General features: G+C 42.0%; 2 protein-coding genes across 5 annotated transcripts in view; one reads left to right on the plus strand and one right to left on the minus strand.

Moving 5' to 3' along the window:
• angptl1a (angiopoietin-like 1a) overlaps positions 1-14,365 on the minus strand; it is a 40,292-nt gene extending 25,927 nt beyond the window's left edge. The window contains exon 1 of one of the 2 annotated variants that reach the window (XM_021604206.2): positions 14,002-14,365. The gene's annotated coding sequence lies outside the window, so the exon portion shown is untranslated. Of the gene's footprint in view, positions 1-13,659; positions 13,930-14,001 lie in introns of those variants that run through there. The other variant, XM_021604207.2, reaches the window with a different exon arrangement.
• Positions 1-25,259, plus strand: part of ralgps2 (Ral GEF with PH domain and SH3 binding motif 2) — a 134,526-nt gene that overhangs the window by 94,447 nt on the left and 14,820 nt on the right. For all 3 annotated transcript variants that reach the window (XM_021604204.2, XM_021604203.2, XM_021604205.2), the window contains exons 9-12: positions 18,200-18,337; positions 18,429-18,519; positions 18,649-18,852; positions 19,025-19,176. In XM_021604204.2, coding sequence (XP_021459879.1) covers positions 18,200-18,337; positions 18,429-18,519; positions 18,649-18,852; positions 19,025-19,176 — 585 coding nt within the window. The remainder of the gene's footprint in view (positions 1-18,199; positions 18,338-18,428; positions 18,520-18,648; positions 18,853-19,024; positions 19,177-25,259) is intronic.

A 25,259-nucleotide genomic window follows, 5' to 3' on the forward strand; every position in this document is an offset into this window, starting at 1 on the left:
GCCTCAAGTCCTCAACTGGCAGCGCCATTAAATAGTACCCGCAAAACACCAGCCTCAACGTCAACAGTGAAGAGGCGACTCAGGCATGCTGGCCTTCAAGGCAGAGTTGCAAAGAAAACCCATCTCTCAGACTGGCCAATAAAAATAAAAGATTAAGATGGGCAAAAGAACAGACACTGGACAGAAGGACAGCATCCCGGAGTCGCCTCTTCATTGTTGACATTGAGACTAGTGTTTTGAGGGTACTATTTAATGAAGCTGCCAGTTGAGGACTTGTGAGGCGTCGTTTTCTCAAACTAGACATTCTAATGTACTTGTCCTCTTGCTCAGTTGTGCACCCGGGCCTCCCACTACTCTTTCTATTCTGGTTAGAGCCAGTTTGAGCTGTTCTGTGAAGGGAGTAGTACACAGCGTTGTACGAGATCTTCAGTTTCTTGGCAATTTCTCACATGGAATAGCCTTCATTTCTCAGAACATGAATAGACTGACGAGTTTCAGAAGAAAGTTAGTTGTTTCTGGCTATTTTGACCCTGTAATAAAACCCACAAATGCTGACGCTCCGGATACTCAACTAGTCTAAAGAAGGCCAGTTTTACTGCTTCTTTAATCAAAACAAGTTTTCAGCTGTGCTAACATAATTCCAAAAGGGTTTTCTAATGATCAATTAGCCTTTTAAACTTATAAACTTGGATTAGCTAACACAACGTGCCATTGGAACACAGGAGTGATGGTTACTGATAATGGGCCATAAAAAAAATCTGCCGTTTCCAGCTATTCACAATGTCTACACTGTATTTCTGATCAATTTAATGTTATTTTAATGGACAAAAAAATGTGCGCTTCCTTCAAAAACAAAAATTAAGTGACCCCAAACTTTTGAACAGTAGTGTATGTTCTAAAATCCACATAAAGACAATATGTGCGTATTCCCAGCAGAGATGTTTCCATCAAATTGACTTGTTGCAGATGAATGGCTGTATATGATGATGTACAGTAGTGCACATAATACCTTTTTCAGATTAAATTCCCAGGTACCGAATAAAAAATACAAGTTAAATGGGTTTCAATCGCATTTTCAACTCCTATCTGCGTGCTTTTGGCTAGAGCGCACGTGTAGCTTACATCCCTCAAAGTCAACTCTGGACCTCGAAGTCAGTTCCACTGCTTGTTTTCATTGTTCCCCTCTAATCAGGGACTGATTTGGACCTGGCACACCAGGCAGGTTCAATTAATTATGAGCTGGAACAGAAAACCAGCAGACTCTAGACATGTTGAGTACCCCTGGCCTACATTATGAGAATATTATTATTATTATTATTATTATTTTTATTTGTCAAACTGCAGCCATGCATTGATTATCATGTCAACAGAAAAATATCCTTGATATTTATTGAAAGGAGCATCAAGCTCATCACCTTGAATTTCACAGGTTGGTGAAAGTGCATCATTCATATCTGTAGCCTGTTAAACGGCATGCTTTCTCGACTAGTCGTAGTGGAAGGACCACACGTCATCGTGTGACTTCAAGTTTACTTCAATATGATGATTATATCTATTTGCGCATAAAAACGTTTACACTGACATTTCTCGCATGATTCATTTTACAGACACAAAAAGATCCCACCTTGTCTAGTATGTTTTGTCTACATTTGGAAAGTTTTCATCAGGCCTGTGACTTTTCTTTATCCGACATGTACTTTACTCGCATAAAAAGGTTGGATGAAAAGCATACACACACACACACACACATCACTCTCTCAAGGCAGCTATACTGATCAAAAATATAAACGCAACACGTGAAGTGTTGGTCCCGTGTTTCATTTGACTAATTTCGTTATGTGAAATGTAACTCAATAAAATCTTTGAAATTGTTGCATGTTGCGTTTTATATTTTTGTAGTTTTGCAGCTCCTTCATCCATGCCCATATTGTGCCATTATCAGGCTCCCTCTGAGACACTGCAGGGGCAGAGGTGTCTGGAATGTGACAGGTAGTATTACAGGATGGACCTCATCTCGATTTTCTGTTCTCTCTTTCTCACATGCACGTTTCTCTCTCTCTCATCCATCATGCTTGCACTCTTGCTCTCTCTCCCCTGAGTGTCACTGTTTTTTTACTCCATCTGTCTCTCCCCCTCTATGCTTTAGGGTCATTTTGTCCCCCTCTGTGGTGGTTCTTAGAACTAGAACACCAGAGGAAAGACATTCCAGGTTGTGAGAGAGAGGAGTTTTACTGTACCTTTTTAACTCCATACAAACCAATACACTACCTGTCATTACATTCTGTCTCTCCCACTCTCTGTCTGTACACTAAGTAAAACACAACAGTAGATCATCCAGACCAGACCTATCAGTGGCCTGTACTCTATGTCCTAACACCTAGTGAAGGCCTACAGGAAGTGCCTGTCTGTAGCAAGGGGCAGAATGTAAACAGCTCTCTACTGAGTCAGCTGCAGACTACCTCCCAACTGGCACCTTATTGCCTATTTAGTGCCCTACTGTCAACAAGGGCTATTGTCAAAAGAAGTGCACTATAGTGCATTTGGAAAGTATTCAGACCTCGAATTTTAACACATTTAGTTACATCCTTATTCTAAAATGGATGGAAGTTTTTTGTTTTTTTTCTGTTTTTTTTTTCCCATCAATCTACACACAATAGCTCATAATGAAAATTCTCCTATTCTCTACAGATCCCCTCAAGCTCTGTCAGGTTGGATGGGGAGCTTTGCCGCAGAGCTATTTTAAGGTCTCTCCAAAGTTGTTTGATCGGGTTCAAGTCTGGGCTCCGGCTGGGCAACTCAAGGACATTCAGAGACTTGTTGTCTTGGCTGTGTGCTTAGTGTCGTTGTCCTATTGGAAGGTGAACCTTGACCCCAGTCTGAGGTCCTGATTGTTCTGGAGCAGGTTTTCATCAAGGATCTCTGGTTTCATCAGAGAATCTTGTTTCTAATGGTCAGAGTCCTTTAGGTGCATTTTGCCAAATTTCAAGGGGGATGTCATGGAAGCCATTCCTCAGTAAAAGCCCCCCCCCCCCCCCCCCCCCCCCGATTGCTCAGTTTGGCCGAGAGGCCAGCTCTAGGAAGAGTCTTGGTGGTTCCAAACTTTTTCCATTTAAGAATGATTGAGGCCCCTGTGTTCTTGGGGACCTTCAATGCTGCAGAAATATTTTGGTACCCTTCCCAAGATCTGTGCCTCGACACAATCCTGTCTCGGAGATCTACGGACAATTCCTTCGACCTCATGGCTTGGTTTTTGCTCAGGCAAGCACTGTCAACTGTGGGACCTTATATAGACAGGTGTGTGCCTTTCCAAATCATGTCCAATCAATTGCATTTACCACAGGTGGACTCCAATCAAGTTGTAGAACCACCTCAAGGATGATCAATGGAAACAGGATGCACCTGAGCTCAATTTTAAGTCTCATAGCAAAGGGTCTGAAAATCTTATGTAAATAAGGTATTTCTGTTTTTTTTTTATTTTTAATCGATTTGAAAAAAATTATAACCGGTTTCACTTTGTCATTATGAGGTATTGTGTGTAGGTTGATGAGGAAAAACATTTATTTAATACATTTTAGAATAAGGCTGTAACTTAACAAAATGTTTCTGAAAAGCTGAAGAGAAGTGTCTCTTTCAGTAAGACATCCAGGCCAGATTAAATCTCAGTCCACCCAGAGCCGATTAAACCAAATCAACTCCGACCTGCACAACACACCCAGAGACGCATAGCTGGCGAGGGAGGTAAATACAGACTGACTGTTAGATGGAGAGTTGGATCTGGAAGAAGTGGGACATGCACTACTCCTCTTCCTGGCTGTCTCCAGAACACTCCGCCCCAACAATCACCTACAGTATAGTATGGATGTAACACTGTTGTACCTCTCTTCTGACTTGCTCTCTCGCTGTCCCTTTTCTGTCCTCTCCTCCCTCTTTCTGGGTCAGTATTGAAGCTGTAGTAGATAATGGGTGGTGACAGAGGTGAGGGAAGATGGACAGACTTGGGAAAGCAGAAAACACAGCCAGTTAGAAATCTCAACCCTTTCTTTCCCTTTCTCCCCCTTCTCAACTAAATTTAATAAAAAGAGAAGTATTTTTGGCTCAGGCACCACAGTGGATGGTTCGTGTATCCCCTAACAGATGTCGCAATGTCCAACCCCAGACAAAGGAAAACTAGCTTAGTGGTGTGTGTTGTAACTGTGCCAGTATGTTCTGGAACTGCCCTGGCCTGTCTCCCTCTCCCAGCCTTACATGATGGAAACAGTGACCTCCATCAGTCTCTCTGGCTGCTCACCTTGCTAATGATTATTAATAGGCAGCTGACCTATGACTTTGGCCACAAACCTCTGCTTCTCTCTCAGCCATATACTCCCGATCACTTACACACACATGAGCTGTTAATGGAGAAGTAACGGGACAAGAGACACTCAACATCTCGCCCTTTCTCTCTGTTAGGGTATTACTGTATTAGGGCTGTCCCCATTTAGTCGACTGGTCAATTGTTTGGTCGATAGGCTGTTGGTCAACCAAGATTCTTTTAGTCCAGCAGTCGCAAATATATATTTTTTTATGGGACATGAGACGCAAGTCTCATGGTCCAAGAATAAGGGGAGTGTGGCTCCAGAATGTGCTCGCTCGCCATTTTGTGCATATTCATTGAAGTTATGAAACAATGTGTGCATTGTTTGCTGTCTCAATTCCCCATTATCGGTAATGCCCATAATTGATCATCTCTAACGTTTGTTTGGTTAAGGTCATGTCTGTTTGCGGAACTCACAACCCATGCTACACTTGTGAGAAACAAGTGAAGCTGTTCTGGCTACTGTCTGACAATCATGAATGAGAGGGATTGTGTTATCGCTGCTGCTATCAACCAGGGTTAAAGTTAACTAAATGTTAAAGTGGTAGAGACGTATTAGGGATGTGCACGGTTAGTCAAATATCCAAACTGATGTTCGTATTTGAATACTTGTGTATTCATTTAGCAAGAGCAAAAAAGTATAGAGGCCTATTTTAACCTGCTTTTTAACACTGGGAAGTATTTTTCAAAATTAAGTGGAGTGATAGTTCACTAATGAAATAAATACAAGACGGAATAAAATTATGCAATTAAAAGTTAGCAGAAGGAGTAGGCTACAACGAGCAACCAACAGGTAGGCTGTTTAATTGAATGTAGTTGGGGAGAATGCGCAGCATGTGACCTCAAAAGCCTAGCTAGCTTTATGAACTACAATCTGTTACGAACAGTGGACTAGGTTTTGTAGACTTTACCCTTTGCCAATGTTTCAGAATATTGCGTCGTTTAGGTGTGCAAGGGCGAATTCAGAGTAGTCGTTCCCTAACGGAAATATTCAAATACGCCAACAGGATCTCGCTACCTCATGCGTTGCTCTGCCCACCTCGTTGCTTGTTCTGCAAACTGATTTAATTAGCTCCCATTGGAAACGACAGGCTGTGGTCTGTTGTTTTAGTTCTACACATCTTTTGTTATATGGGATGATAAAGAACACTGGCTGCTACAAGTTAGCTAGTCTTGGATGTAGCAGAGTTGCCTTGGGGGTCTCTCTCTCCGTCTGCTCGCTACACACACTGCTCTATATAACTTCCGGCTGCAGCAATAGAGCGCCAGCCTCTCCCTCGCACATCAGTGCTCAGGTTATTAAAAACACACAATTTAATAACCACACGTATTTGGCAAAAATGAATAATACTATTTGAGTAGTGAGATTTATTTTTATTTTATATACATTCCTAAGTCATATATAGCGATATAACATACAGTTGAAGTCGGAAGTTCACATGCACTTAGGTTGAAGTCATTAACTCATTTTTCAACCACTCCCCAAATTTCTTGTTAACAAGCTATAGTTTTGGCAAGTCGGTTAGGATATCTGCTTTGTGCACAAGTAATTTTTCCAACAATTGTTTACAGACAGATTATTTCACTTATAATTCACTGTATCACAATTCCAGTGGGTCAGAAGTTTACATACACTAAGTTGACTGCCTTTAAACAACTTGGAAAATTCCAGAAAATGATGTCATGGCTTTAGAAGCTTCTGATTAGGCTAATTTATATAATTTAAGTCAATTGGAGGAGTACCTGTGGATGTATTTCAAGGCCTACCTTCAAACTCAGTGCCTATTTGCTTGACATCATGGGGAAATCAAAAGAAATCAGCCAAGACCTCAAAAAAATTGTAGACCTCCACAAGTCTGGTTCATCCTTTGGAGTAATTTCTAAATGCCTGAAGGTACCACATTAATCTGTACAAACAATAGTACGCAAGTATAAACACCTTGGGACCACGCAGCCGTCATACCGCTCAGGAAGGAGACATGTTCTGTCACCTAGAGATGAACGTACTTTGGTGCGAAAAGTGCAAATCAATCCCAGAACAACAGCAAAGGACGTTGTGAAGATGCTGGAGGAAACGGGTACAAAGTATCTATATCCACAGTAAAAGGAGTCCTATATCAATATAACCTGAAAGGCCGCTCAGCAAGGAAGAATCTGCTCCAAAACCGCCTATAAAATAGCCAGACTACGGTTTGCAACTGTACATCGGGACAAAGGTCATACTTTTTGGAGAAATGTCCTCTGGTCTGATGAAATAAAATAGAACTGTTTGGCCATAATGCCCATCGTTATTCTTGGAGGAAAAAGGGGGAGGCTTGCAATCCGAAGAACACCATCCAAACCGTGAAGCACCAGGGGTGGCAGCATCATGTTGTGGAGGTGCTTTGCTGCAGGAGGGACTGGTGCACTTCACAAAATAGATGGCATCATGAGGAGGTAAATTATGTGGACATATTGAAGCAACATCTCAAGACATCAGTCAGGAAGTTAAAGCTTGGTCTCAAATGTGTCTTCCAAATGGACAATGACCCCAAGCATACTTCCAAAGTCGTGGCAAAATGGCTTAAGGACAACAAAGTCAAGGTATTGGAGTGGCCATCACAAATCCCTGACCTCAATCCTATAGACAATTTGTGGGCAGAACTGGAAAAGCGTGTGTGAGCAAGGATGCCTTCAAATATGACTTAGTTATTACTCCAGCTCTGTCTGAAGGAATGGGCCAAAATTCACCCAACTTATTGTAAGCTTGTGGAAGGCTACCCGACACGTTTGACCCAAGTTAAAAGGCAATGCTACCAAATACTAATTGAGTGTATGTAAACTTCTGACCCACTGGGAATGTGATGAAAGAAATAAAAGCTGAAATAAATCTTTCTCTAAACTATTATTCTGACATTTCACATTCTTTAAAATAAAGTGGTGATCCTAACTGACCTAAGAGTGTGCAAAGCTGTCATCAAGGCAAAGGGTGTCTACTTCGAAGTATCTCAAATATGAAATATATTTTGATTTGTTTAACACTTTTTGGTTACTACATGATTCCATGTGTTATTTCATAGTTTTGATATCTTCACTATTATTCTACAGTATAGACGATAGTAAAAATAAAAAACCTTAAATATGTGTGTCCAAACTTTTGACTAGTACTGTGTGTATATATATATATATATATGGCTGTATGGCCTCAGTCTTTCCCCTTCATTTTGATTGAAGTCATCAGATTTGTGTACCTGTTATGCCCAGCTATGATTGATGGAGCAGGTTCCATCTATATGTCAGTGTTCTGTCTGATGGATAGCAGCACCTGGAAGAGAGGCCATATTTGGAAGCTATTTTATTAATATTTTTTCATAGACTATGCATTTCCCAGCCTGACATTTCCAGCTTCCAATGTCCCATCTGGCCTTCAGACTTTCCCAGTCCGCTTCCAAAACCCCCAAACACACAACACATCCATCTCCCGAAAGAACAGAGAGAGGAGGAGATAATAGAGGGATCAGGGAGAGGATGCTTTAGCACAGTTGTAGAAGGTTTACTGCAAACATGGCCCTGTCAGAACCCTACTGTTCACACACACACTTGGTCCCCCCCCCCCCCCTCCCTTCCTACAAAAAAGCAGTTCTCGCGATTGCTCGCTCTTGCTCCCTCTTCACACACACAAACACACCATTTGCTCTGTCTCTCACACGCACCCTCAACATGTTAGCAATTACTTGGAACAGTCAGAGGAGAGAGCAAAGGATCAACATTCCAGGCAACCTCCACACGCTAGACACCATGTCATACTTACAACTAACTGATAGAGCCAGAGATGGAAGATGTGGAGGAAGGGAGAGAGGGCAGGATTTAGGGAAAGTGGGGTTATAGTGGTCACCTCTTTCTGAGTAGGGTGATTTAAGTCATTGTGTAAACTAGTGCTGGAGGAAATGATGAGAGAGCGAGACCAAAGGGTTTATGACGTGGAAGTTCATCTAAACCACAACTGTAATTGGTCCTGTAGGATGAAGAGGAAAACCGAGGGAAGGAGAGGAAGGCGTTTTAACAATATGGTTTTGGGTCTCTGGTTGGATCTCCCAAACCCAGAATGTCTTAAGAGACTGGAGTCAATGTTTTGGTTCTTCTAGTGTGTGTGTGATTTTTTTATTTCACCTTTATTTAACCAGGTAGGCTAGTTGAGAACAAGTTCTCATTTACAACTGCGACCTGGCCAAGATAAAGCACAGCAGTTCGACACAAACAACAACACAGTTACACATGGAATAAACAAACATTCCGTCAATAATACAGCAAATAAATATATATATATATATATATATATATATATATATCTATATCAGTGAGTGCAAATGAGGTAAGATTAGGGAGGTAAGGCAATAAATAGGCCATGGTGGCGAAGTATTTACAATATAGCAATTACGACACGGGAATGGTAGATGTGCAAGTAGAGATACTGGGGTGCAAAAGAGCAAAATAAATAAATACATGCAGTATGGGGATGAGGTAGTTGGATGGGCTGTTTACAGATGGGCTATGTGCAGTGATCTGTGAGCTGCTCTGACAGCTGGTGCTTAAAGCTAGTGAGGGAGATATGGGTCTCCAGCTTCAGTGATTTTTGCAGTTCGTTCCAGTCATTGGCAGCAGAGAACTGGAAGGAAAGGCGGCCAAAGGAGGAATTGGTGTGTGTGTGAGGACTGGAACCCTAGTTGAGTTTCAGTTTCAAATGTGGGAGTCTCAGCATAGTAGGGTGTGGCCCCACTCTGCCTTCACCCCACCCCACCCCAAAATCAATCACTCTTTGTGTGTCATAAGCCCAAGGAAGTCTCACACACAGTGAGACATGTTTGTGTCTACAAGGCTTCCCTTACTCTCTCCATCCCACACACACACAGTGTCCTCTGACTCTTGGTTTGTGTGTGCCTGTGTCTTGCGTCTGTCTCCCACTGTCTTTTCTCTAACTCCTTTGCTCCTTCTCTCTCCTTTCCTACCAGAGTAGTTTTGACTCCACACACTCATCTCCCCTGTTTGATTCTCCCTTAACATTTTAACAGATCTTTGAATGAGCTCTTTTCGTCTGCTACAGTATATCACCTTCCTCTCCTCAAGCATATGTTCTTTCCACTGGTGCAGGTAACTGATAGTTATGGAGTGTTTTATTGTAGTTAATAGTGTTTTAAAGTGGAGCTGCAGATATGAAACAATCATCATATCAGTCAAAAATATAAAATTCCCAGTTTATAATTATATTGTTTAAAATTAAGTTATATTTGACCGAAAATGCCTTGACGTACAGTAAAGTATTTTTGGCCGAATAGATGGATGCAGTTCAGTGCATGATTAATATAATTCATCAATACATTTCTTGGTAGTCAAAAAATATGACTATCAGGCTGTAAATCACAGCTGGCATGGTACATTGTTTGCTGCCTGCACACTGTTCCAGTGACTCAATATTTTGAAACAAAAACGGACACCTGTAACTAAAGCTGGGAATGTCAATACAATCAAACTAGAAAGAGCAATGACCACAAATCAGTCATAACGGAGCTAATAGGCTAGCGCACATGTCGAACACCGGGCGTGCCGGCATAAATGACTCAACAGTTGAGTCTTCTACTTAATGAAATTACAACCTGATGCACTAGCATCGGTGAATTAAACTTCAATTGCGCTGCTTTCGTGTCCCGTTTGCTGCCTGCAGGGGAGGGAAAGTGTACAGAAACATGCCACAGTCTTGCAAGGCTACCAAAATGTTGAAGTCTGGCTTCGGTTTTTAAAGCTTGACGAATAACCAAAAAACAAAACCTGTAACAAAACACCATGCAAAGGAGAAAATGTAGTCCTATCACAGCAACATTTGAGCAGTAGCTTAGTCTGGCTACTCAACTACAATACGTTTTGAGTGCACCATACAGCGATGCTGCATTCAACCACACCGGTGAGCCATGCAGCGCAAAAAAAATGTAAAATAAGTTTAAATGTTACTACAACCTATAGCTAGGTTTTTGTTATTTGCAATAAATCCTGTTTGGTTAGCATCGCAGCAAGCATGGACACATTTTATTTCTCTTTTTTGTTTTAATATGTTAATGCTATATACAGTAGAGGACATTATAAAGGGATCTTTTTTCTAATAAAACAATAGCCAGTTTGGGTCTTACTTGCATGTTTTTTTTTGTAAAAACGAATTGGCTATGTCTGGCACGCAAACTCTTAGTTTTTTTCAATATGGCCCGTCTGCTGATTGACTCCACGTTTTTAGATAGCTAAATAGCTAACGTTAGTTAGCTAGCTACAGTCCTATTGATCAAACAGCCATGAAAAGGTAGGTTATCTTGCCCTCAGTTGCTTATGCACATCAGCAAGATCAACTAATGCTTGCTAGACATCCTCCCAATAGCTAGCTAGCTGCTGGGGGGATGTCATTGGAGAAGTGGGTGAGTGACCAACTTTTTCCCCTTGCGGCTTTGTAGGTGGCTACAGCTAGAGATTCAGTTGTCATTTTGGTTAGCAAGCAAGAAATGTGAATCACTTTGCTTGCTAATGCTGAACTTGAACAACTGTTATCCACAGTATTTGGCATCGATCAAATTGGCAGGTTTGCAAGTTCCCATTCAGTTGTCAAAACGTAGGTTGAGACAAGCATGCTTTGGAAGGCAAGCTGCAGAAGGACGAGCGGCTACTATTCCCTTCCATTTATCAGTGCAATTTTGACGGACAACTAGCTGAAAAAGTGTGGGAGGGTTTATGTATGGTTCCCTTGTTAGATTTTAGCTCATCTCGCTCTGGTCTGGCTAGTGTTAGTTGTTGATCTTGTTGATGTGCATAAGCAACTGAGGGAGAGAGAGCTTACCTTTTACATGGTTGTTTGACCAATAGGACTGTAAAGTTTCTAAATGTAGGAGGACACCCGAGGTATTTACAGAAGTCTATGCAGGTGTATTTTGTGGCTTTTGGCGAATGTGTTCTAATGCTCTAAAGTCGCGCTGTTGCTACTGCCTGTAAACACAGTTCAGTTAAAAGTGAATGATGGCAGGCCAAACTGCCTGTAAACACAGTCCAGTTAAAAGTGAATGATGGCAGGCCAAACTGCCTGTAAACACAGTCCAGTTAAAAGTGAATGATGGCAGGCCAAACTGCCTGTAAACACAGTCCAGTTAAAAGTGAATGATGGCAGGCCTGTGTGGCAAATGGCCTATTTGCATAATGTCCTACTGTAGTTCTGATTTGGCTATTGCTATTGAATTTTCAAATGCCTTACTATATGGAATTCTAAACATTCTAGGAACTTGAAAATGGCCACATCAAAGTGCTGGTTGTCCCCCCAAAAGAATGTTTCCAGGGGGGGATTAACAGATTTTAAGATTTCATGTTGCTTCATGGATGGAAGCTTCAGTGATGGATTACAGGCTCAGAGGACAAAGCTGTGTGTGTACCTATACTTGTGGGGACCAGAAGTCCCCATAAGAATAGTAAACAAACATTTACCAACTGGGGACATTTTGTTAGTCCCCACAAGTTCAAATGCTATTTTTTTTTAGCTCCTTTATGGTTAGGGCCTAGGGATAAGGTTAGGGAAAATAGGATTTTGAATGGGACTGAATTGTGTGTCCCCACAAGTTCAGTTATACGAGTGTGTGTTGTGGCTGGGTAAACCGCTTGTGGTCAGAGCAAGAGCCGCAAACTTGAATACCTGTTGTGTTTGTGGGCTGACCGCAGTGTGTTTTAAGTTGTTCAGATTCACATATGAATACACCTATTCCTCAAAAGTCTAAGTTTGAATCGTCTCCAACACTTGGATGTCAAGTCTCGTTTGTGCTGGGAATCATGAGCTTGTGTGTATCTGTTACTGAGGTAGGGAAGAGTGATGTTTGGAAGACAGTAGGGGTCTCGTTGGGGCCGTGTGTGGCCCCTGTGGTGTGCAGCACAGGGAGCACCCCACTGTGAGGTATAGTTTTGGTTGGCCCCATGCCTGCTGTTATGGCCAGCCAGCTCCACTAGCTGTCTGTCTGTAGTTTAACTACAGGACCTTCACAAGCCACAACCTAAAATTGTTGATAAGTATGGGTTAGGGTTGTTGTAGCCAGAGTGCTGACCCAGTTTAAGTCCCTCAACACGTGTTCCAGGTGAACTGGGAGCCAAGCACTTCTCTACACCCCCCCATCCCCCTCTCTCCCGTATCTCTATCTCTCCCGCTGTCTCTGTGTGTCAGTCAGATGAGTTAGTGCTGTGATTTACTCTGATTTATCGATCGTTGAAAAACCCTCCGCCTCACAAAACGTTTTCAGAACTTCTAGGCCTGCCCTCATTTTGTTTTTAAGATCTGCTTTAGCTGTTAGGCCAGTTCACATAGGCAGTCTTATGTGAACTGTGTTGCTGTGCTCTTACGTCCCTGTCCCCAGTCATACAGCATTAACAGATGTGTATCCAGAGTGAGCGGAGAGTTTTCCATGGATCTCACTTGACATCAGAGCATGTATAAGTGAAGACAGTTGAACCTAATTGTGAGTGGCGATATCAACGCTAGCAGACCGATATTATAAACGTTCCAAGCCCGAGTGTCAGTGTGAGGTTTAAAGTGGGTTCTATCTGATGTCTGGATGGAGGTTTGCGTTGTAGGATGATGTGGTCAGAGTAGAATTATATTGTATTATCAGTGTTTTTCTTCAAACGACACCATGAATGGAACCTTCTATTCATTCAGAAACAACCCCGTTCGCTATCGATTGTCACAAAATGCGTGCGTGTGAGAGTAACATTCAGCCACACACTGTAGAGTGTATCACCACCTCATTATGTTGACTTATTTATTTAACCCTAATCTATCCTGGTTAATTTAACAACCATTTCTCATTCTCAGGCAGAGAGGATATTAGGAAACCAAAGCTTAACAGGAACAAGGGTCCACACACACACACCACATCTCTGATCTCGCCATCTGACCTTCTCACTTACTCACACAATAGAATTATGGAAAAACTACAGCTCAACCGAGAGAAGGAAGTTACTCCAGTGAAATACAGTAAATGTCCACTGACTCATTGCTGCTCCCTATATGCTTTTTATTGATCTAGGCTAGTCAGTTAAGAACTAATTTTTATTTAAAAACCCAGACAACGCCCTATGGGACTCCCGATTGCCTGTTGTGATACAGCCTGGAATCGAACCCTGGTCTGTAGTAATGCCTCTAGCACTGTGATGCAGTGCCTTAGACCACTGTACCACTCAGGATACTTGAAAGGTAAAGTTTCTATATCCCAATAAAGGCCCAGTAGCAGTGAATGGACATTTACAGTGTAGCAGGTTACCTGTTGCTGAGCTCCTGTGTGTAGCTACTTCCCTTGACATCCACATACAGCCCGTCTGTCTCAGGCTCTCTGTTTGAGGAGTCCTTCTCACTCACTGTACAGAGTCTCGCTGTACATAAGCCTCAAGGTAAAGCTAGACCGATCTAGATACCAGTCCCCTGGAGAAACAGCGTTGCTAAACTCCCCAGATTCTTCTGCACCCAGAAAAGAACTGCTAACAGAACGTTCTAACCTCTCCTGCAGAGCAGAGCTCTCCCAGCTGCTCACATAGCTACACAACACAATGCACGGAGTGAGAAAGAGAGGGGGGGGGGCAGACTTTGAGACATGCAGCTGCTTTACCTCAGTGTGTGTTTGTAAGACCGTATCCTTCAGCAGATGTAGGTGTGTCGATAAGCAATCCTCAGTGAGACTCGGTGCTCCAGTTCAGTCCCCTCCTCAGGCTCTGCTCATCTACACTTCTCCCATCTTACACAGGTGCTAACCTCTGTCATGTGGTTAGATTTCAGGAGCTTCAGAATCCAGAAGCTTGCTGTTGGAAGCCTGCTGCCCAGCAAAGTCCCCTCACGGTGGGCTCAGTGAGGCTGGCGTTAGGGTTTAGACCTGGAGCTCTCTGTCCTTGACTAAACTACCGGTTACTTCTACTTACTGAGCTCTGGTTCCTCAAGGTTTTCACAAATGATTGGCTGGAGAGGGAAGGGAGGGAGAGAGAAGGGTTCGGAGGAGGGAGGCTGTTTTTCCACCTCCTTTTCTCCGTCTCTTTTGGTATGCCCCAGCCCACCTCTGTCACTGGTCTGAGAAAAAGAGAGGGGGATATCAGAAGAAGCTCCCCCTAAAAGTTTTTTTTTTTTTAAAGGAAAGATGTAGGTAGTTGGAGAAACTTCAGAGTTCAAGAAATCAGTTTGACTTTCTTTGTTTGGGGCAGACACACACACAGGTCCAGGTCTTCCCAGTAACCCACATCCCACTAGTACTCCAAACTCACCAGCCTCTGTCTGGCTTACTCCTCTGTGCTTATACCCCTCTGTGTGATTCAGACACCGTCCATCACTTCCTAACCCAGCCTGTAGTGATGGGGTTCATGCTGTGCCACAGTAACTCTGATGTCGTTGTCTCGGGGTTTACAGCAGCTTCCTTTAGACACTATGTAATACAGACAGCTGAGTACGAGTGGGTGTTTGTTGGTCACACTACTTTGTAGAGAGATGCGAAGGAGGCTCCAGGTGTATGGAGAGACCCTCTTCCTCACCTCCCCTATCCCTCCCGTTTCCCCCCCCTCCTCCCTCCCTCAGCCATATGAGATGTCAGAAAGAGGGAGGGGGGAGGGATAGGGGAGGTGAGGAAGAGGGTCTCTCCATACACCTGGAGCCTCCTTTGCATCTCTCTACAAAGTAGAGAGATGCAAAGTGTTAGACTAGTTGATAATTAAACCCACCAGATGGGGAGTTCTATTCATGCACCACACATTTCCAGATTGAACACTGGAATGAGAAGAGGGGGATCAGAGGAGAAGAGAGACCTTTTTCCCCCTGGGACTTAGTAACGGCTTCCTACTCTTGTCCTAGATTTGAGTCCACACACGTCACTCTTGCATGACTAACTGTAGTCATTCGTCTGACACACTATGAAATTACCAGTAATGGCGGTTAAGCCTTCGTTGTCTCTCCCGCTCTCTCTCCTTCCCTATCTCCCTCCTTTCCTCCCCTGCTCTCTCTGCTTCTAATCAGAGTTTGATGGTATGACGGCTCTATGTTCAGTGGTGCTGTGCGGGAGATAAATAGAAGGGCGATAGAAAGCAGTAGAGAGGAGAATAGAATGACAGATATATGGAGAGGGGGGATGTAGGAATACAGCGTGATGGGAGAAAGCGACAGGCAGTTAAATGGTGCTGTAAATTAATCTCAATTTCCAGAGATGGAAACCAGCTACTGCCTTTGTCTCCTAATGATAATATTTATGTAATGAGAGACTGAGAAGCTTAGAGCTGTAGTACTGTCAGGGAGATGGAGACATCAAGAAAGAGAGGGAGTTGGCTGGGCTAAGAAGAGGAGTGAAGAGCATGTCATTACACAGTGCCTACAGAAAGTATTCACACCATAACGTCCAAGTGGAATTATGTTTTTAGAAATGTTTACTAGTCAGTAAGTATTCAGCCCCTTTGTTATGGAAATCCTAAATGGCATGTACTCTGTGTGCAATAAGTGTTTAACATGATTTTTGAATGACTACCTCATCTCTGTACCCTACACATTTCAAACACATTTATTTATTTTACCAGGTAAGTTGACTGAACACATTCTCATTTACAGCAACAACCAGGGGAGAAGAGGGGGATGAATGAGCCAATTGTAAGCTGGGAATGATTAGGTGGCCAGATTGGGAATTTAGCCAGGACACCGGAGTTAACACCCCTACAATAAGTGCCATGGGATCTTTAATGACCTCAGAGTATCAGGACATCCGTCCCATCCAAAAGACGGCACCCTACACAGAGCAGTGTCCCCAATCACTGCCCTGGGGCATTGAATATTTTTTAGACCAGAGGAAAGAGTGCCTCCTACTGGCCCTCCAACACCACATCTGGTCTCCTAACCAGGACCAACCCTGCTTAGCTTCAGAAGCAAGCCAGCAGTGGGATGCAGGGTGGTAATTCTGCTGGCAATACATATTCAATCACAGACCAGGGAGGTTTTCCTAATGCCTCGCAATGAAGGCACCTATTTTTAGATGGAAAGAAAATACGCATGGTGAAGTTAATAATTACACTTTGGATGGTGTATCAATACACCCAGTCACTGCAAAGATACTTGCATCCGCATCCTTCCTAACTCAGTTGCCAGAGAAGAAGGAACCCGCTCAGGTATTTCACCATGAGGCCAATGTTGACTTTAAAACAGTTCTGGAGTTGAATGGCTGTGATTGGAGAAACTGAGGATGGATCAACAACATTGTAGTTACTCCACAGTACGAACCTAAATGACAGTGAAAAGAAGGAAGCCTGTACCAAAAATATATATATATATATGCATCCTGTTTGCAATAAGGCACTAAAGTAAAGCTGTGGCAATGAAATTAACTTTGTCCTGAATACAAAGCATTATGTTTGGGGCAAATCCAACACAACACATCACTGAGTACCACTATTCATATTTTCAAGCATGGTGGTGGCTGCATCATGTTATGGGTATGCTTGTTATTGGCAAGGACTAGGAAGTCTTTAGGATAAAAATAAACAGAATAGAGCTAAGCACAGCCAAAATCTTAAAGGAAAACCTGGTTTAGTCTGATATCCAACACACTGGGAGACATGCACCTTTCAACAGGACAATAACCTGTTGAGGACAATAACCCACTTGAGTTGCTTACCAAGATGACATACAGTATTGACTTAAACCGGCATGAAAATCTATAGCAAGGCTTACACATGACTGTATAGCCATGATCCACAACCAACTTGACAGAGCTTGAAGAGTTTAAAAAAGAATAATGTGCAAATATTGTACAATCCAGCTGTGCAAAGCTCGTAGACTTACCCAGAAAGACTCATAGCTGTAATTGCTGCTAAAGGTGATTCTAACATGTATTGACAAGGTAATCAAGATAAAATGTTATTTTTAAAATGATTTTTCTTCCACTTTTAGAATGTTTTGTGTAGATCCTTGACAAAAAAATTGAATTAAATCCATTTTATACAACTGTGGAGAAAACCGAGGTATGTGAATACTTTGTGAAGGCACTGTATACAGTATAGTTAAGACCATCGATCAACACTGATGTTTGTGTATATATGAATGACTAAATTGCCACTAAATTGTGAGTGTGTGTGTGAGTGATCAGAATGTGTGTGTGTTGACTAAGGAGTAGGGCTTAGTCAGTATGTGGTCTGGAATGACCTCTGCTCCCTGGTGTTGTTTTAAATCATACCTCGGTCAGATGGGCCGTGTCTTCAGTTGGCTGGAACAACAGAGGTCTGAGAAATGGAGAGGCAGGGAGAGAAGGAAAGATTGGTTGGTCTGCAGGGCAAGAGTTTGTCTCTGAGTCAGCAGTTTCTATTTACGTTCATGTTTGTGTGTGTTTTTGTAAGAAAGTAAATGTTGAAGTGATGTTAGTTCCCATGACAATGGCGAAGGTACATAAAGATGTCAGCCCCCGTGTACTTACCACAAATGCCTTGTTTGCTAAGTTTGCCATATTGTACATGGCTCTCGTTACACTTTTTTTGTAAAGGCGTTAGCTCACTACACACGATCTCAATTCTAGCTCCAAGATGGCGGCAATTTGAAAAAACAACTAGATTGTGCTGTTTTACTGGCACATTGAACCATGTTGCATGCCTTTGTTTAGCACTACCCACAGAGTTCTTAAACGATGATGTCATATCTGATTCCTCCATCTTTATGCACCTTCGCCATTGCATTTGTTACTCTAGTACGTGTTAGTGTTCCAGGATTCTACTTAACCTAGCATCTCTTGTGTTTAATAGTGTTTACCCATGACTGTCTACAAGTCAGGCTGTTTCCCCCTCTCTCACTCTCTGTAGGGATGTATCTGTCTGACCTGACATATATAGACTCAGCGTATCCCTCTACTGGCAGCATCCTGGAGAATGAACAGAGATCCAACCTCATGAACAACATCCTGAGGATAATATCTGACCTGCAACGCTCCTGCACCTATGGTACATGTGCACACACACACACACACACACACACACACACACACACCACTCCCTGCTCCAAACCCTAAGACTAATTTCTCTGTCTCTGTAGATATACCAGTGTTGCCTCATGTCCAGAAGTATCTCAACTCAGTCAGGTACATTGAGGAGCTACAGAAGTTTGTGGAGGATGACAACTACAAGTGAGTAGTGGCTCTGTTACATTAATGGAGTTTGATAAGGTGACATTTATTGGAGGTCATGATCAGGTGTGTTTAGTGTCTGCTTCAGGTGTGTTTAGTGTCTGCTTCAGGTGTGTGGCATGTGTTCAGGTTGTCGTTGAAGATTGAGCCAGCCACCAGCACCCCTCGCTCTACTGCCTCTAGAGAGGACCTCGTAGGTCCTGACGCTTCTACGTCTCCTCTCTGTGGCCATAAGGGCCACATTGCAGACGGAACCAAAATCCCTCCCACGCCCCCCTCCCCTAGGAACCTCCTCCCCTACGGACACAGAAAGTGTCACAGCCTGGGCTACAAGTAAGTCACCTCAACACTGCAGACTCACTTTAGCTCACTATAATATCCATTACCCCATCATCGTCTGAATTGTATGCCATAATCACCCCTATGAGCTTTTTTTAGAGGGTTTGCCAATTTTACTGCATTGGTTCATTATCATGTTTTTAATAGTTATTTTGTTTCTCTGTAGTTTTATCCATAAGATGAATACAGTGGAGTTTAAGAGCGCTACGTTCCCCAACGCTGGTTCTCGTCATCTATTGGACGACAGCGTCATGGAGAGCCACACCCCTGCAAGAGGACAAGCTGAGAGCTCAACGCTCTCCAGCGGCATCTCACTAGGTTAGACACACAACTGTGTTTTGATTCCTGTCTGTTGTTTTATTGAATATTTTAAACATACAATTTCCTTGAGTGAAGCAACTCAACAACTACATCACATTAGTCATCTAACAGCCTCCCATCCAGAGCGACACACCGAAGCAACCAGGGTCAAAACCCTGCTCATGGGCACGTCAACAGGTCTCCCAACAGCCCTCCAAGACCCCCCCCCCCCCCCCCTTCAGTTCCACAAGATCTGCCCCTCAACCATCCAAGACCCGCCCTCACATTTGCCCCCCACTGAGAAAAATAAACAAATAAATACAATAATTCCATTCCCAAGACCCCCCACCCCCCAATGCACCAACAACCAACAAAATGAACAAAAGATGTTTAAAAAGACAAAGGAAACAACAAGACATCAAATCAAGGACAACCAAAATCATAACAGCAAGGCCAACTGAATATGTATGAGTGCATGTACAGTAGGGCAAAAAAGTATTTAGTCAGCCACCAATTGTGCAAGTTCTCCCACTTAAAAAGAAGAGAGAGGCCTGTAATTTTCATCATAGGTACACTTCAACTATGACAGACAAAATTAGAAAAATCCAGAAAGTCACATTGTAGGATTTTTAATGAATTTATTTGCAAATTATGGTGGAAAATAAACTTTTGTTATTGACCAAATACTTATCTCAATACTGTTATATACCCTTTGTTGGCAATGACAGAGGTCAAGTCTTCACAAGGCTTTCACACACTGTTGCTGGTATTTTGGCCCATTCCTCCATGCATATCTCCTCTAGAGCAGTGATGTTTTGGGGCTGTTGCTGGGCAACACGGACTTTCAACACCCTCCAAAGATTTTCTATGGGGTTGAGATCTGGAGACTGGCTAGGCCACTCCAGGACCTTGAAATGCTTCATACGAAGCCACTCCTTCGTTGCCCTGGCGGTGTGTTTGGGATCATTGTCATGCTGAAAGACCCAGCCACGTTTCATCTTCAATGCCCTTGCTGATGGAAGGAGGTTTCCACTCAAAATGCCAAAAGTTATATTTTGGTTTCATCTGACCATATGACATTCTCCCAATCTTCTTCTGGATCATCCAAATGCTCTCTAGCAAACTTCAGACGGGCCTGGACATGTACTGGCTTAAGCAGGGGGACACGTCTGGCACTGCAGGATTTAAGTCCCTGGCGGCGTAGTGTGTTACTGATGGTATGCTTTGTTTCTTTGGTCCCAGCTCTCTGCAGGTCATTCACTAGGTCCCAACTGTGTGGTTCTGGGATTTTTGCTCACCGTACTTGTGATAATTTTGACCCCACGGGGTGAGATCTTGCGTGGCGCACCAGATCGAGGGAGATTATCAGTGGTCTTGTATGTCTTCCATTTCCTAATAATTGCTCCCACAGTTGATTTCTTCAAACCAAGCTGCTTACCTATTGCAGAATCAGTCTTCCCAGCCTGGTGCAGGTCTACAATTTTGTTTCTGGTGTCCTTTGACAGCTCTTTGCTCTTGACCATAGTGGAGTTTGGAGTGTGACTGTTTGAGGTTGTGGACAGGTGTCTTTTATACTGATAACAAGTTCAAACAGATGCCATTAATACAGGTAACGAGTGGAGGACAGAGGAGCCTCTTAAAGAAGTTGTTACAGGTCTGTGAGAGCCAGAAATCTTGCTTGTTTGTAGGTGACCAAATACTTATTTTCCACCATAATTTGCAAATAAATTCATAAAGAATCCTACAATGTGATTTTTTTTTCTGATTTTGTCTGTCATAGTTGAAGTGTACCTATAATGAAAATTACAGGCCTCTCATATTTTTAAGTGGGAGAACTTGCACAATTGGTGGCTGACTAAATACCTTTTTGCCCCACTATATGGCACTATTTACGTGTGTGTTTGCATTTGAAGGAGGGTGTGTGTATATTGCATGTGTACAAACACCTGCACAGCATCAGCCTCAGGCAAAACGGAATTAACTTAAACAACACTGCCCCTCAGTGTCATTCAAACATACTTTTTGTTTTATTTTGACGTAATCTTTTAAAACTTATATTTTGACTGCTATTCTATTATTCTGTTACCCTCAACTCCACTCCCACTTGTCTCCAATCCCACATCCCTTCCCTCAGCCCCTCCCACCCATCTCTGCTGACCACCCTCTTTACATTTCTATGCACCATATCTTTCAAATATGCTGTGAATTTGAACAGAATTTCAATCTGTCTAATCGAATAGAATCCACAGATTGCGAGTTGAAGATAAGTACTTTTACAACAAGAATTAGTATATTAGTAATTGACTGACCTGGTCTCTCCAGATCTCCTAACACGGAACCCAGACCGGCTGCATGCGTGCGCCATGGTGCATAAATGTATTTTGTCCCACTACACCAAATGCGATCACGACACGCAGGTTAAAATATCAAAACAAATTCTGAACCAATTACATTAATTTGGGGACAGGTCGAAAAGCATTAAACATGTATGGCAATTTATCTAGTTAACTTGCACTTGCTAGCTAATTTGTCCTGGGATATAAACATTGAGTTGTTATTTTACCTTAAATGCACAAGGTCTTCTACTCCGACAATTAATCCACACATAAAACGGCCAACCGAATAGTTTCTAGTCGTCTCTCCTCCCTCCAGGCTTTTTCATATTTGAACTTATATGGTGATTGGCATCTACACTTTTACCACGACAACCGGCAAAACATTTAGTCTTTCAATCACCCACGTGGGTATAACCAAAGAGGAGATGGCACGTGGGTACCTGCTTCTATAAACTAATGAGGAGATGGGACAGGCAGGACTTTCAGCGTGATCTGCGTCAGAAATAGAAAGGAATTCTATTTTAGCCGTTGGCAACACAGACGCTCGCGAGCAGTGTGGGTGCAATAATTGAATAACATGGATTTCTACATTTATTTTGCGATGCACGCGATGTGTCAGGTCTGGTCAACATGTAACGGTACTATTTCTAGGGTCAATTTTAGATCTATGTTATGCATTTTCAGACATTCCTGAATCTGAGACCAAAAACAGGCTACCTGAGGGCAATACCAAAATGAATGGTCTATTGATTCTGTATCCTCCCAACCAAATCTGAAGAGCTTCGATGATTGTATGCCCCAAATATTCAAAGTTTTGTTGGTGGCAAGAATTCTATATAATCATTTTAGATGAAAAGCATGAAGTCTTGAATCTTACGTAAATTTTAGATATCAACTCGTACACCCTGTACCATGGAATCGGTACATCAAAAATCTCTTCCCAACTATTTTGCAATCTGTATGGCACAGTTGTCAATATCCTGATCCTCAAATGACACTGGCATACATTCCTATATATGCTATTTTTATTCCTCTGCCAGTTTTGATCCTTTATATTGGGCAGAAATACCAGTTCCCTACCTCCACCCGCCGCCTCCAGTTTGGGGGTACAATTAGTTGTGATCTTGGATTGAGCATACCTTCCCATATAATTTTGATAACTCCATGAAAGACATAACTCTACCATTCCAATTTACAATATAATTTAAAAACAAAATACACTTTTCAAAAATCTTTCCCGTAAATACCAGTGTTTTATCAACCAGCACATTTGAGTTCAGCCGTAATATTTGTTCTATCTTTTTAGGGGGGTGAAATTCAAATTGTAGCCAGCTCTGCAATGCTGGTTGGAAAAGGAATAGGGGAGGAGATGAGAAGAAAGGAGGGTTAGTGACTTAGCAGCAGGAGCTTTCACTGCCATGACCCCTGACCTATACACCCTGACCCCAGCCCCACGGCAGCCATCACTGCCTTGGAGAATCATAAATGACTGTCTTCAGTAACGAGTTTATGCAAATTATTTGTGTTGGAGATTCAGGAAGAATTTGGGTGCATTTTTCTCCATATTCCTTCCAGTTTGCTTTATTTTTGTAATAGATTACATTAGATCGTTCTTGAATAAGTTCCTCCATTTCTTTTTGTTTTCCTCTAACTTATTTTGTATCTCTGTAGTATCGTTTTTATTGCTATCTACCTGTACGATTAGTTCGTGGATTTCCCTTGTTAGTCTTGTTTCTTTAGCCAGCAACTGCTTTTTTATTATTGATGAATATTGAATTGAATGACCTCTGAAGGTACATTTTAAAGGTATCCAAAACAATAAGGGGATTTTCTGAACCTATATTGAACTGGAAAAAATTCAGTTCAATTCAATTCTTAGTTAAAAATAAATTGTCCTCCAGTAAACTTAGATTAAACATCCCTGTCCATGTGGAAATTATGTGAAGGCCAATTAGATGATGATCCAATTGCATTCTGTCTCCTATTAATGTTTTTAACCTTTGATGCAAGAGAGAAAGAGACATAGTAGTCAAGACGACCAGCGTAATTTAGTCTCCTCCATGTATATCTCATAAGTTTTTTAGTTTTTTTAGTCTCCAAATATCCACTCTTTCTAATGTGTTCATAATATTTGTGATTTCCTTAGGGATAGCCCCCTTTTTTCCAATTTTCACCTAAATGACATACCCAAATCTAACTGCCTATAGCACAGGCCCTGAAGCAAAGATATGCATATTCTTGGTACAATTTGAAAGGAAACACTTTGAAGTTTGTGGAAATGTGAATTGAATGTAGGAGAATATAACACAATAGATCTGGTAGAAAAAAATACAAAGAAAAAAACAACCAGTGTTTTTTTACTACCATCTTTGAAATGCAAGGGAAAGGTCACAGTTATTGCCATCACTCTGGTTGTAATTCCGATAGTGTCCACAAGATGGCAGCAGTTTATGTGCAAAGTTTCAGTTAACTTGAAGTATGACTCGAGACTTTTAGTGTGGAGTCCCCAAGGTACATTTGGGCAAATCGTGAAGGAGACATTTTAGTTCATATTCCATTTTTCTGCAAGAATATCATCAAATCTGTATACAAGTATTAGTAGCCATATTATAAGTTCAACATTTGCAAAACAACCAGTTTTCATAACTTCATAACTCTGAATATTCTTATTTTTGTCCAAAATGAAAAGGCATGCTGTCGTACAAGGTTAGTTGCTACATTTTACGACATATACATGGTTTCCGGATACTCTCCGTAAAGCCCAGCTCATTGGCCGTCTAGCTAGCTTTGTTTGACCCTGATTGGTGCTTATTTGACAAAGATAGTCGTTCAAGTGATCGGCATGCCATGAAGGCATCGCCCTCTGACCAAATATGGTGTCCTATAGGATATACTACATCCCTAATAAAATATTAAAGTCTTGTTACCTTCTAGGATCTCTGAGGAATAGATATGAACGTGACTTGACTCGTTGAAACAACGTTTAGGGTGAGATTTTCAAAGATTCCTTTCTTTGCAAACTGAACGAGTGGAAATACAAAATCGATTGTGCATGCTATATGGACCTCTTTAGGATATGAAAAGGGATTTTATCTAACAAAACGACACTTATCTCTGGCACCCCTTCGGATGATAAATCAGAGCAAAATTTTAGAATCTAAGTACACATTTCACAGAGGTGAATTTATCAAACATTGTGGTGAAAACTTTTGTTGTTAGGAGCTCTCCTCAAACAATAGCATGGCATTTTTTCACAGTACTAGCTACTGTAAATTGGACAGTGCAGTTATATTAACCTTTCTGATCTCCCCATCCCGGATCCGGGTTCGTGAATACAGACTCAAGCTCATTACCATAACGCAACGTTAACTATTCATGAAAATCGCAAATGAAATGAAATAAATATGCTAGCTCTCAAGCTTAGCCTTTTGTTAACAACACTGTCATCTCAGATTTTCAAAATATGCTTCTCAACCATTGCAAAACAAGCATTTGTGTAACAGTATTGATGGCTAACGTAGCATTTAGCATTAGCATTCAGCTGGCAACATTTACACAAAAAAACAGAAAAGCATTCAAAAAAATCATTTACCTTTGAAGAACTTCAGATGTTTTCAATGAGGAGACTCTCAGATAGCAAATGTTCAGTTTTTCCTGAAAGATTATTTGTTTAGGACAAATCGCTCCGTTTTCTGCGTCACGTTTAGCTATGAAAAAACCCCTGTATCCAGGATTGTGTAAATCTATCAGCAAGCTCATTAGCAT

This window comes from Oncorhynchus mykiss, chromosome 5 (genome assembly GCF_013265735.2).
Source record: "Oncorhynchus mykiss isolate Arlee chromosome 5, USDA_OmykA_1.1, whole genome shotgun sequence".
Lineage (NCBI taxonomy): Eukaryota > Metazoa > Chordata > Actinopteri > Salmoniformes > Salmonidae > Oncorhynchus > Oncorhynchus mykiss.